This window comes from Parasteatoda tepidariorum, chromosome 4 (assembly GCF_043381705.1).
Source record: "Parasteatoda tepidariorum isolate YZ-2023 chromosome 4, CAS_Ptep_4.0, whole genome shotgun sequence".
Lineage (NCBI taxonomy): Eukaryota > Metazoa > Arthropoda > Arachnida > Araneae > Theridiidae > Parasteatoda > Parasteatoda tepidariorum.
Genome location: NC_092207.1, coordinates 55,695,132 through 55,709,546, shown reverse-complemented (window position 1 = coordinate 55,709,546; position 14,415 = coordinate 55,695,132). Strand labels below are relative to the sequence as shown.

The following is a 14,415-nucleotide window of genomic DNA, read 5'->3' as shown; positions in this document are numbered from 1 at the left end:
CTTTTCAAAATTCGCCTTCAAGTCTTAAATTTTTAATTTACAGATTTTCGTTTTTACACGAAGGAAATCTGTGAAACTTAATGATTTTGGCAGCTTGCTTACCTTGACCCTTGTTATTTGTAATACTTTATTTTTCTCAATAAAACTTTTCATTTCTTCATAATTTAAAAAGATTTCTGTAAATATTGTGCTTATATAATATATAAGCATATGTTAATATTGTGCATGGAAAATTATTATCAGACAAGTATAGAAAATTATATAAACATACAACATAGAAGTAAATTCATAACGAAATTTTTATTAATATTAAGAAAGTTTGTTATGCACTGCTGGTTTGGTTTACAGGGATTACAAATTTGACTTACCTTACATAAACCTAAACAAACTCATGCTGGTGTTTCTTAATATAAGAGACTCAACTCATAAAATGGGTAAAAGGTTGATCAATAAATTAACCTGAAATTAAAAATAGTGGATATTTTACATGGATTTTCTTTTCTTTTATAAAAACAATTAATGCTTAAAAAAATAAAATAAATATTTAATCAAAATAAAAGGAATCAAACTGGCAATATTTTGTGAAAATATTTATAAAATTGCCTATGTTGCACAAAGAGTTAAATTATGGATGTAACCTTTATCTTTCAAATTTGTTTACAACTCAAAAATCACATTCTCTTTTAGGTTAATAACTTTGTTATAACAGTCATATCATGTCATGTTCCTCTTGAAGAAATATTTCTCAGTGTGCATGTTACTGATCTCAAGAACAAATTAATTAATGTTATTTCATGCTGCAAATCTTGGTTGGAAATTTTTGATTATGTAAGCATGCCTTTTTATGAATCTCATTTAGTAATATTCTTTAATTGGAAGAGTAATTTAAATGCAAAAATTATCCTCTTTACTTCGATATAAATTTTCTAAATTAAATTGAATTTTCAGCCTGAATCAAAATTATGGGTTTATTAATTTTATTTGTATCAATTTAAACCACTTAGGTTCCAAGGTGCTTGGTCTCTTATGCATCTTGATAATTAGGCCTGTCCTTTTTGCTATTCTAAAAAAGTGCGATTATCTTAAAATAACCTTTCGATATAAGACTCTATAAAGCAAAGCGAAAAAAAAAGGAAAATATTTATTAAGTAACTACTATTATGATAACTTCTCACTTTGATTTGATTGTTACTATGTCAATAAGTCATTTATTTTATGCTATTTATGTTAAAATATTAGCTAAAAAATTCCATTCAATAAAAAAACTTAATGAAATAAAAATTGAAGTAAAAATATTGAATGTAAAATCTGTATATTTTTAAAAATATATAATTGCATAAATAAGCTATCATAAAATATCTGTCGCATCTTTGCCTTGGTTCCTTGTCTTGTGCTCTGAAACTGCTTCTCGTCAAAAGAACTTTTCTTGCTAGAACATATTCCAAAGAGAAAATATTACTAATTTTTAAAGAAGATATTTTTTAAAATTTTCAATTTATATTTTTAGATATAAAGAGGTGATTTGATATAGTGATTAGTTTCTAATTCTACTTAGATCAGTGAACTTATCTTATTTTGATCACTTACTATATGTTGAAGTAAACAATTTCTTTTGAATAAATATTGAGCATACTCTATCTACACATTTTCTGTGGCACATTCCTATGAATTTTCTCATGAGGTATTTTGTTAAAATTAACATGTAATTTATTAACTATTGCTTCAAAATAAGTTGTTAATCCCAAAGTCTGTATTATGTTTTATTTTACAAAAACATGTTTTAAAGTGTAGTAAAGAAAATCACAATTTTCAGAATTCTATTAAAAGGTTATATTTTGTTCTTTTGAAAACTTTTAATTTGTATAAGATGTGATTTACCAAGATATTGCTTGGGTTAAAAATTGTTGTTTAACTATAGTTTATTGTTTGTATTTGTGTAAAATTAAGAAACTAGTTTTAATATTCATATTATCAAGAGACAGCTGCTTTAAATAGGATAATTATATTGTTTGATCTTAATAATAAAAGATATTACTTAAAATTATTATGATTTGTTATGAACATCTTGTTAGTTTCCATCACACAGTGACTATCATATTGAAAGTTTTATCTACATAACTAAAACAGCATAAACTTTTTTTTAAAAAAAAAGAAACTATCTAAGCATATTCAAAACAAATGTATTTGCTCATTCATATGCAATACAAAAGGCTCAAAAGCAAAATTAATTTTAATTATATGTATTTTTTTTGTTATATGATATCTAGTATTTAAAAATGTAATATATTTACATGTAAATGTTTTTGTTCATGAAATTGCTATTTAATTTTCGTTTTAATACATTTAATTGTTACTTATATGAAAGATATTTTAGTTATGTTGAGTGATTTAATTTAATTCTAAAATTGTGGAAAATAAATCAAATAACAATAAGTAAGAGACATAATTTTTCATTACATATTTATAAAGAATGACTGAAAGTTTTTTTTTTAAAGAAAATGATAGCGAAATCATTTAAACAGATGGAAACAGTATATTATTTTATTTTATAACCATCGTTGAACAGCTGGCCAAATTTTTTGGGTTTATGACTACCAATGTTCAACTCCATAGCCTTGTAATTTTGAACTCAATCCAGAAGACAAGGGAACTTCTGAATCAAGTATTGGGAGAAATTTACCTTTGTGGAAGACTTTTTGCTGGAACTTAGCCACATTTGCCTTATATGGAGAGGAAAACCTCCCACGGTTAGCCCGACGACGTGGAGACTTTAACCCATGATCCGTTTACCACTGAGGATATTTTATATCAGCACTGAGGTCGGTGCAAGCTGTGAGCAGAATTTGTATCGACCAGTCATCGCTAGGATTCAAACCCAGTTCACCTCATTTGGTGGCAAACGCTCTATCCCCTGAGCCACCACTGCTCATGAAAACAGTATTTTTAAAAAAAGTAACAAATTACCAAATTGCTAATTAAGAGTATCCCCTTTAAAAGGGTAATATGGAAGCAAATTTCTCATTGGCTAATGCAAACAAACTATTAATTAATTTTGCTGTAGAACAAGGATCACATTGAAATTTTAACATCAACTTCTACTCTGAAACATCGCACTTCCTCTACATTGTTCCTTCAGGGGAATGACTTCTTGCATTGAATTACGATTTCATTCAAAAATGCATCTGTTTGTTGAACTAGTAAAGCTGACTATGAATATAAGGGAATTTATTTTAGACTTAGTTTCAGTTCAAAGGGTTAATCTTAAGGGGTTTGCCTTTTTTATGTAAACATGGTCACCTTGATCACTCTGACTATCATTCCTCTTCCTTCCTCTTTTTATTTCTTAGTTTACATTGATGTTTGATCAAGCTTATCTAGTAGAGCATGTAATATGTTTTTTATGTTTGGCATATGATTATGAGAATAACTATGTTCAGGCTTTCCTGGTATTAAATTTTGCGTCCAATTCAAAGGTTTTGCTCTCAGTTCCAGTCAAATAGCAGTTATTTTTCTCATAAAGTGAGTTAAGCAAATTTCTCCCAATACTTGATCCAAGAGTTTCCTTGTCTTCTGGATTGAGTTCAAAATTACAAGGCTATGGAGTTGGACATTGGTAGTCGTAAACACAAAATTGGGTCAACAACGGTTATAAAATAAAATAAGAATGGCATTTTTTCATCATTTTATCATTAATAATCTTAAACTAGGTTTTATATCTAACGGTTGAATACACAGTCCTGAAACTGAATCTAGTCTTGTTATGAATTTGCTTTTGGTCTATGAAAATAAGTTAAAAATAATTTAAATAAGTCGAATTATGATTTTTGTTGAAATGAAAACTAAAAAAAACTGCTACAAATGTTGAAAATGACTAGTAGGGAAACATATTTCTTTATTAACAATCTAGTAACTATATTTTGATTTGAAAAGCGTGATGGTAAGTGCTAATGCATTGTTTTATAGATGCATGCCCTTTTCATGGTTTATTCAATACATTGTGATAATTGAAAAATTTGTATATTTTCCAAACAAATTTTCCATTTCTTTTTCATTGGCATTTTACTTTAAATAATATCAGAATCACAATTAAAATATGAAGTAAATAATGGATTATTGATTGAATCTAAATATCATTACAGGTTTCAAAAATATTAAAAAAAACTTTAAAAAAGTCCTAACTCTCTGCACTTTGCTTACCTCTAGCACTGAACCCTATAGTTCTGTGGAACACCATTTGGGAACCACTGTATTAAATTATGTTGTTTTATAAATGGTTAGATTTTTGTTTACATTAAAATTCTATTTCAGTCAATAATTAGTGTAAATTAAACTTTTAATTTAACTTTTTTTATGTATATATATATATTTTTTTAAATATTTGTGCATTTTTTATTGCAAAAACCATATAAATCTTTAAAAGTAATTCTCTATTAAACGTATGTTTAAATGTTTTAATTTTCTAAAATTAATGGGCAAATATCTTTTCTCTTTCAAATAATTTCTCTTTTTGCAGTCTGAGAAAGTACATAAGAAGTTTGCACCATCTACTTGGTCTGTTGAACCAATTTCACCCCTAGTAAATCTTTTCATACATCGTTGTGAAGAATTCATTGAAGTAAGAAACATGCAGCTTTTTTTTTTGCTCTTTACTTGTCTCATAAAAGTTTCATTTTAATTATTCGATTCATTGTTCAAGTTTTATAATTTTAAGTTATCAGCTTGCGTATGTAAATAATTTATTTTACTTCCTTTTTGTATTTGAATTTTCTTGCAATATTCAAAATTTATTAAGTATTAATTGGTAAAAATTCATTTTATGTTTTTATTCATTTTATGTTAAGGTTTCATTCATTTGTTAATTAAAAAAATATTAATTTATAAGAAATTTAATTATTTATTTCATATATTTTAAATAATTTCCATTATACTGTCCAAAATGTATCTCTTTCTGTTGCTGGTTTATGGAAAGAAAAATCACATATCACAATTTTCCAGAGATAGCATAATTATCTAAATTTTCTTCAGAGACACAGCATTACAAATGAGAGCAGGAGTTGACAAATTTCGGGTGTCTGGTCACTATGATGCCTAAAATATAATAGTCAACAACCTGTATTTTAGTTAATTTGAGTCTGCTTTTTTTAAAACCTGAATATTTAGGAGAGGGGAATGATTTTTCCAAATCATTCTTTAAATCTTCTTTTCCTATCAACTCTTCTGGCTGTTCTTCCTATCACCTCTGAACTTTTTTAAAAGAATAGTTCCACACACAGTACCGTCTTTATGGATGGGCACACCCGGGTAGTGCCCGAGGGCCCCCGGGCACTCAGGGGGTCCTTGACAATCTTACTTTTTATAAATTGTATTAAAAAAAAAACCTAAGACTAAACAAAATTACCTTATATATTTTTTTAAATAAATATATGTGTGCATTTTGTTTTTCTTTCTACAAATAGTGATCGATTATCATGCAACCAACAATAATTTGAATAGTTTATCACCAGGGAAACTTAAAAAATCAACCGAAATGTATTTTACTACTTTTTAATGAAGTTTCTATGTGAATTCAGTTTTTTAGGGTGATCAAAATGTATTTAAATTTATTAAAATTATTGCATATGTTAAAAATGAATAATTTTATGTATGTGAAGTTTTTTAGTTCGATTTTAGGCAGTATGACATGTTAAAAGGGCTTAAAACATTTCTGTGCCCGGGGGCCCCGCATGCTATTAAGANGAAATGTAAAAGGTCCTCCTTTAATGAATTTTTTGTTGCATCCAAATGCACAGCAGTATACCACCATTTTTTAAAAATTTTATAGTTAAAAACACAGCTCATCAATTCACCTCCATAGGAAAAGAATGGGGAGAGGGTTTACTGGAGGGAAAATTGTCCAGGAATCACGTGACGATGTTCTTTGCAACGAGGGATGGGGGACTGGTTCTCTCTACCTAAATTACTCCTCTAAGGTCCACACAGACTGCCATTTTTTGTTGTTACATATACACTATTCATACAGGATTTATATTTTTTCTTCCCAAAATAAAATTGCAATAAATAGAACTGAATTTACGGTAGATTAATCTATGAAAGAAATCTGAGCGAAACTATGAGCTTGTTTTCATTGCTGGCAGTCTGCCTGGCAGTTTATGTAAAAATTTTGAGATTTTTCGAGAATGTTAAAATGAGGAAAGAAAGTAATAAAATTTATAACTTAATTCAATCATTTCATAACTGCATGTGACGAATTATTATTTTAATTGAAACCTCTTTATGCAGTTCTGAATTAGTTAACCTTGTTTTGTGCTGACCATACAGTTTTATGTTAAAAATAAAGTCAATTGGATTTTTTTTTATTTTAAGAAATATGTGTATAGTTTTAAAAGTATATTTACAGATTTTGAAAATCTACGAACTAAATCTTTAAGTGATTAAGAAATCTAAGAGGAGAATCTTTTTCTAAAAAAGTGATTTTTAACTTGTTTTGAGGTCTTAAATCTTATTTAGTTAATTTACAAAAAAGTTATTTTTAAAAGAATGAGTTGTAATTGTGTATTGTTTCGTTATGTTTTGTTTAAAAATAAACTATATGTTTTATAGAAAGAATTGAAACTGTTTAAGTTTTTTAAAAAATTTAACAAAATCTTGAAAAGTGATAAAGTATATGTTTGGCTAGTAAATTTTTTTTAATCTAGTTTATACTGTTTTTATCTATGGGCATCTATACTTTAGTTTTTATTTATAAAACGAGTCTTTTCTGTTTATTTAGTTACACGCACTCATTTTGCATTGATAAATTCAATTAATATTTGTGCCAAATAAAACTATTCCACAAAGAAATAATTTTGCATTATAGATTTGTAACTACAAAGAGGATTTTCATTGCGATGCAGTGCTGGAAAGATATGCTCAAGGTCTTAAGTGCTTTGAAATTGTTGAACACTTTCAGAAAATTGAATTAAAGTTTCAAACATTGCTGGCTGATTTATCTCAGAGTACGCCTGTTGCATTAAATGTTAATAAAGCAGAATGGTATGATTATTTTAAAAAGTAAGCATAGTTTTTTTTTAAAGTTTTGAACTTTTATAAATTTAGAGGTACATTATAAAGGCTTGCCTGGAAAAAGCTGAGTTTTTTTCTTAGTTTTGAGCTTTTTTTTTGATGGCTACATTTTAAATGTCTGTCTGTATTTAACTGTATTGTTTTTTAGCGATATATTTTACAAAATTTTTTTTTTAACATTTAAAATGCAGTAATCATTTTTCTTAGTTTTTTTTTCAGTAATTGCAAAATTTGATTCTGTGTCAAAACATAAATAGCTTTGCTTTGTAATTGTTTACAAAATTTAATATTTATGCAGTATAACTTTGGTTTCGTGTTGTCTGTTTCGTACGTTATCCTACGTCCTTTTTGCTGGTCCGTAAAAATTGCCTATACCTATAATATAAATTTTTACTTGATTTTTACGTTACCTTTTTTAAGAAAATTCTGATTTATAGATTTTTCTTAACAGGTCAAAATAATTTTTTCTCTACAAAGCTCACACAAACTTTTTCCAAATTCTTTTTTTTTCTTTAAAAAAATTAAGAAAATAAAGCGAAAGAGACTTGTTTGAAATTGTTCTTTCATTCTTTTTATTCTATCTTGTCCTTTTGTCTGTGATTCCCCTTTCACTCAATTATGAGGGTGGTGGGATGGGTAAAGCACAGAAAGGGTGCTTAAAGGAAGTATGGCAGCTTATTTGTAAAATTTGCGAGTGAAATCTTTTCCAACAAACTTCAACTTTTGAATTTGAATAAACCACTCAAATAAAAATGTTATACCAAGCAACTGGTTTGGTAATCCAGGGTTGGTACTTGAAGAACCTTGAAAGTTCTTGTTGAATAAGTATATTTGAACACGAGTTATTTATTTTGTAATTAGTTTTTTCAGTTTATATTTTAATTTATTTAAGATTCCTGCACTTTATACAGTTGAGAATCTTTTCAATAAATTGAAATTTGCAAAATTTTATTCCAGTTAAATAGGTATTCAATCATCTTTTTTTAAAAGCAAAGAAATTCATATTTTATTAAAAAAAATAATTCTTAATTTTAAAAAATTATAATTCTTTATTATAAAAATTATAAAAAATTATAATTCTATAATATTAAAATCTATTTTTTTTTTAATATTATTTTATCTTATTTTTTTGTCTTCTTTATCAAATATTTAGTTACTACTAATTGTTTTGAAATGAAAATAAAAATTGTCTAACAAGTGCACTTCCTTATTTTAGATTTAAAGTAGATATTTCGGAATTATATGTTGCGGTATCAAAACTGATGTCAAACAAATTTGAAAATTTAAATTCTATTGAAGAAGGAATTCAAATCTTATCGCTGTTTCAAAAGTTCTTTGAAAAGCAGGTAACTGAAAGAATACTAATACATTTTTAGACTAATATTATATAGATGCTAATATCAGTCAAATGTGTATAATCTGAATTTGTTTAATTCAAAATTATGTATGATTAAAATTCTTTTATTCCAACCTTAGAATTCTGTGTAAAATTACCATTGAAAAACCATAGCTTATTCAAACTTTACTTTAAGTATTTCGATTATTTTGTGCTATTTCTCTTTAAATATTATGGTAAAAAATTATTCCTTGAACGGTCTTTTTTTAAAAAATAAAAAGATGCTATTCAAGTTTGTTACCAGTGATAGGAGACTTGGACTCAGCAAAAGAATCTATTTCACTTTGTGCTATCCTCTACTTACTAATGTGTTTTTTTGTGAATGCTTTAATGCAGTTGTAACATTTTGAGATTTTGCACTATGAGCTTAAATATTTTTTCTATGCTCTTACTGTCATATTATCAAAAACTATAGTTCTATATAAGTCACTTATATTTGCTGAAAAGATAGTTGTGATTAAAGAAGGAAGGAAAAGTCTTTTAATAATTTGGAAATAATTTAGAAATCTGGAATTAAGTCAAACATCTTATCCACATATTTGAAATTTATGAACAATTATTTATTTTAATGAAAATGCTTTTTTTCTCTAATGGCTGGCATTGAACTGTTATGTTCTTTGCTACAATTGACGATGAGATTAGCTATGATTGATGATGAGATTTGCTATGATTGAGGATGCTCATTTAAGGCTGCCCTGTGGGCATTTGTAAACCTGACTCACTTAGGCAACCAACATTTCTCCTGCTACAAATACCCCTTACAGTGGGACACATTCGCACATCGCACAACTGAGAACAAACTCAGAGAGAGAGACATCCGAGCACTGAGTAGGATTCAAATCCACGCCCACTTGCTTCACATTTAGGCGCCCTAACCTCTCGGCCACTTAAATAAATTTAATTTAATAAATTTTTATGTGTAATTTGTTCTTGCTACATTAATATTTATTTTTGGATAAAATTCATGCGTTAAATCTCTGATTGTGAAGTTAATATTTTATATTTATCTCTTCTGTTTAAAAGAATATATGTAATTAAATTTTTTGAATATTTTGAGTTTTTTCTCTGCTCTCTATGACTTTGAGTTATACAAGTTTAGCTGTACATTATTTCAAGTAAATATATCCTACGTACTAATTTTCTAGAATTTATGTAAATAAAACTATTATTAGACTTATAATAGTTTTTTTTATCTTAAACAAATTAAACTAAAGGGACTTTTTCTTTCAGCTGTCATTTTTGTTCTTGTCATCTAGTTCAAATTTTATTATTTTCATATTTTTTCGCTGAACTCATTGTTTAAGTACAATTTAAAATATATTGTTGTTTAATTTTAGATTCTAATTTTTTCAATTAATTTTCTATGTTTTTTATTACTTTTCTGTTCTATAAATTTTCCATTGAACTGAGTATTAAAAATAAATACATTGAAACCCCTATTAAGCAGACATTCTTGGGACCGAAAAAATTGTCTGTTTATGAGAGTTGTCCGTTTACGGGAAGGGTACCCAAATAACAAAATTTAACACCGTAAATTGTTTTTAGAATATTTTTAAAGATATGGAAATAATTAAATAATCTACAAGAATATTTATTTAAACTATAAAAAATATTTTTTCCATAAAAAAGAATATATTAAAAAGCTTGATATAAGTACATAAATCTAGATGTAGCTACAGATAAATGAATATAATTTTCCTATTAGCACAGATATTCAAGACATCTGATACCAAATAGGAGCTTTTAGCCCTCAGTCAGTTTCAATTATTAAGTTTACATCCCTTAACACCTACCTATAACTTGATAGGAAACGTGGTTAATACCTACTTGAAAGTAAACTTCCCACGATTCACAAAAAAAGCAATGCATACTTGGTTGATCATGAGGAAGTCATGAGGATCTATGGAGTTGATTATTCACAATTGGTCATCTAACAAGTGTCTGAATAAGTGTTTCATTTATATGAACACCTCAAAGATTATACTTCGGTTCTCTTCTCTTTTTTTTTATCCCAGCTTATTCAGTCTTTAAATTGATAATAAAATGAACGAAATTTTCAGTGAAGAAGCATTGAGAGCATTTAAGACGCCATTTCAACTTGAGGGGTCTCATAACCTATGTAGCCTAGATGAAACGATCAAGAGATGCTGCTGTCTGAATTATTTCACAAGAGCAGTATCATTTTCTCTCCTTTCTTTGCAATTATAAAACAAGGGGTAAGGAGAAAGATTGATTCTTTAGTAGTGAAATAGATTAACAATATTTTCAGTTATTGATAAGGCAAAAGATTTACATGATTTAAAAATGGTGAAAGGTTGCTTTTTTTTTCTTGCAATTTAAAGCAGAAATAGTTTTTTTTTTAAATTTAGAAAAAAGTAGTGTGCTGTTTGAAGAGATAAAAAATAACGGTTCAGGGCAAAAATGACTGTCTGCGTCTGGTTATAGGAGTGTCCGCTTTGTGGAGAATGTACATAATGGTTTATTCATAGAAGATTCTCGGGGAATTAAAAATATGTCCGTATTGAGAGGCGTACGTTTTGCAGGAGTGTCCATAGCAGGAGTGTCACTGTATATGAAATTTCTTCTTGCATAAGCTTATAAAATTTATTGTTTCTCAGAAAAGAAAAAGAGCCAAAAAGAACAACTCCTTTTGAAGCTATTTATTACATTATGCATTGCTTTGAGAAATAGAAATTCACTTAAATTCTCTGATATTTTTATTAACTGATAAAGGATTTGTTTTTGCTCATTATAATCTGAATAAATTTAACCATCTATTTATAATGATATTATATCTGTATCTTAGGTATTTTTTAAATATTATCTGTGTGTAATAAATATAATTTGCCAATTTAAAGAACACTTCTTTACTTGAAAAATATTTTCCCCAATTTACTTATTCATTTATTTTACATACTATATTTATTTTAAAATATCAAACTATTGTGCTCTGTTTTGGGTGTAAATTTTTTTTTCAAAACAAGGTAGTCAGGCATGAACTAAGGAGATGTGTAAAATATCTCTATGAATTATTCTTCAAAGAGGTGAATTCTGTGAAAAAGCAGTTGATTGATTTAGATGAATCAAGTGATCTACTTTATCCCTCATTTGGTGGACGAGCATTTTATGCATCGATTCTTCCTCAAAGAATAAAACAACTATATAAGGTAATTTTGCATAATTTATTATTTATTTAATGATATTTATGCACCCCAGTTTAGTTTTGACAAGATTTATTTCTGTTTTTACTCCTTTAATTGTTTAATTATTTAGCTAATATTTAGAAGTATTTAGGAACTTAGTCGATGCCATTTGATTAGCTAACATGTGAAACTGGATGAAAATCAAGTTGAATATGGTATCTAGGTTTTAGTTGATCATGGGGAATTGATCAGGGAATTTTATTCTGTTAAAAAAAGGAAAAGTTCAAGAAAATTTGTTCCTACCCCCCCCCCCCCCNCCCCCCCCCCCCCCCAAAATAAAGCCTAAGAAATCCAGCGATGACCTTTAGAATTCATAATAGTGATAATAAACAGTCAATGTCATTTAAAGTAAGTGAAACTGACAGTTATTAAAACTAACAATTATAAATTACCATTATTTCTTGAAAAACTTTCATTGCATGGAGGTTAACAATATTTAATATTTTTTTAAAAATTTTATTGCTTCAACTTCTTTTGGATTTAACTGCATTTAATGTATAGCCATAGCTGCCAATCCTGAAGTCAAATTACGATTTTAGCTTAATTTAATTTGTTTAATTTTTTTTGCACTTGAAAATTTCTCTGCTCAATAAGCAGGTTTTAATTATATGTTTAAGTAGCTTGAACTTTGTGATGGAAAAAATCATTCGCTAAATTTAGTTTATTAAATCTATAATAAAATGTGACAATGTAAAACTTACTACTACTCTCAATACAATGTTCTAATAAATCGGAACAAGTGTGCAAGTATGATTTATCACTATTATTCTGTAAAAGGATTGATTAAAATAATGTATATGATTAAAATAATGTCTGCACATATTTCTTTATTTCTCTATGTTGACAGTGCAATTCAATGCTAATTTTCATCGTGTATTAAACAAAAGTTTAGGTCTTTTAAGCATTTTTTTCTCTATTTATGTCATTCATAAGATCAAATATGTACAGTTGGCAAAGTAATGATAAAACAGATAATCTGAATCACTTTTGGTGCATTGATCAAATTTTCACGATATATGATGTAATCTTAAGATTTTAAAAATAGATCTAAAATGTGCTAATTAATAAGTTTAATAATTATGCTACTCAATAGTATTTCTAAGTTTGTCACATTTTTGTTTAATTTGTCTTAAGAGTTGTGAAAGCTCAGCCATTTAGGTAATTAGTAATTTGTGTCAAATTTTGTGACTTTTTTGCTATTTATTTGAAAATAAAATACTTTCAGTAATTTTATTTGCCATTTTATAGATTATAAATGATTCCAAAAGTATATGGCCTCTGGAGTATAATGAAGAAGTAGAAGAGTTTTATGAGCAAGCATTAGGATCTATTGAGGAATACAAGCATACACTGTTTTCACAATGGTGTAAAACTATCCCAAAAGTATGAAAAGCTGTATTCTCTTTAATCTTTATGATATTAATTCAGCTTATAATGTATAAATATGTTACTATAAATTTTAAACTAAATTTTTTTTAATCCCTTTTTCAATTCAAGATCTAAAATCATATATGATTCAAAACATTCATTACATTCAAAATTTTGAATCGTGTGTACATTTTTGTGTTCAAACAAAAAGGTTTTTGGCACTTATTTCTAATTTTTAAATTATAAAATCAAATTTGTTTAATAAATTTGGCTTAATTTTTAAAAATTGCAAAGAGAACTTGTGTAAATTACTCATCCTTGCAGTTGATTTGGGCTTCAATCACAAATCTAGAATTAAACCAACTCAAATCTCTGAGCATATTTCTTGAATATCCTATTCTAAATATTTTTTGATATACCTGCCGTTTTAATGAAATTCTGATACAGCATAATTGATTAAAATTTTGTTGTTATTGTTCTGGGCTTCAATTTCTTGCTTTTTAAGTAAAAGGATTAATGCAAAATGTGTTAATATAATTTTTTTATTATGAAGAATAAATTTATTATTTGAAAATTAAAGTAAATTGATTACTGTTCCTGAAGTAGAAGTTAAGAAAATTAAGTCATTAGTCCTAAGAACCAACCAGTGAGTAAAAGATATTTCCAATCTGTACGCATTTTTGCTGGTTCATTTATATCTCTCTCAATTTTTTTAAAAAAAAAGTTAAGTGAATTTAAATGGATAAATATAATTCAGAGAATGCGCCATGTTCAAGTTATGATCAAATATGCTACTTTGGACCAAAACACAGACCAAGACACTAAATCAAAACTCAAAACAGCATGTTATCCCCATAATATGAGTTACTTTTCAGTGGAACCACCAATAATTATTTTATGGTGGTCAAATTTCAGTGGTACTTGACCAACGGACCACCATTAATTTTGAGAATTGCTGTTCTTATATTCTTAGTATCATCACTATTAATATATAATTGCAATTTTATTTATAGGAACCTTATGCATGGTTAAGTGACCTTATCATTATTAAGAAAGAAAACTCTGAGTTCTTTTACATTAATCTGAACAAGTAATACTTATTTCTGTGTTTCCAATTTTAATTTATTATATATTATTAACTGTTTCCTTAATGCAAACTTATTAAAGTAATAAATATTTTCTAATATTGTTTAGTGGATTCATATGCACGATATTATTAATAAAAAATTCATATTTGTACTCTCATAGCACATATTGGCTATTACATGTAAGTTTTTGGAGTAAAAATCATTAACTTTATCGAGTATTAATCTAACAATTTTTTTATTTACTCTTTTCATTTTTAATAAAAGATAGAAGACTAACAAGAAGTTGAAATTAAATTGA

The 14,415-nt window shown here is 27.0% G+C and overlaps 1 protein-coding gene across 1 annotated transcript in view; it reads left to right on the top strand.

The window, feature by feature from the left end:
* Window positions 1-14,415, top strand: part of LOC107449003 (uncharacterized) — a 36,896-nt gene that overhangs the window by 8,135 nt on the left and 14,346 nt on the right. Inside the window, exons 7-13 of the mRNA XM_016064395.4 lie at window positions 688-828; window positions 4,514-4,615; window positions 6,857-7,050; window positions 8,279-8,408; window positions 11,443-11,625; window positions 12,910-13,044; window positions 14,043-14,119. Of these exons, the coding sequence (XP_015919881.4) occupies window positions 688-828; window positions 4,514-4,615; window positions 6,857-7,050; window positions 8,279-8,408; window positions 11,443-11,625; window positions 12,910-13,044; window positions 14,043-14,119 (962 nt within the window). The remainder of the gene's footprint in view (window positions 1-687; window positions 829-4,513; window positions 4,616-6,856; window positions 7,051-8,278; window positions 8,409-11,442; window positions 11,626-12,909; window positions 13,045-14,042; window positions 14,120-14,415) is intronic.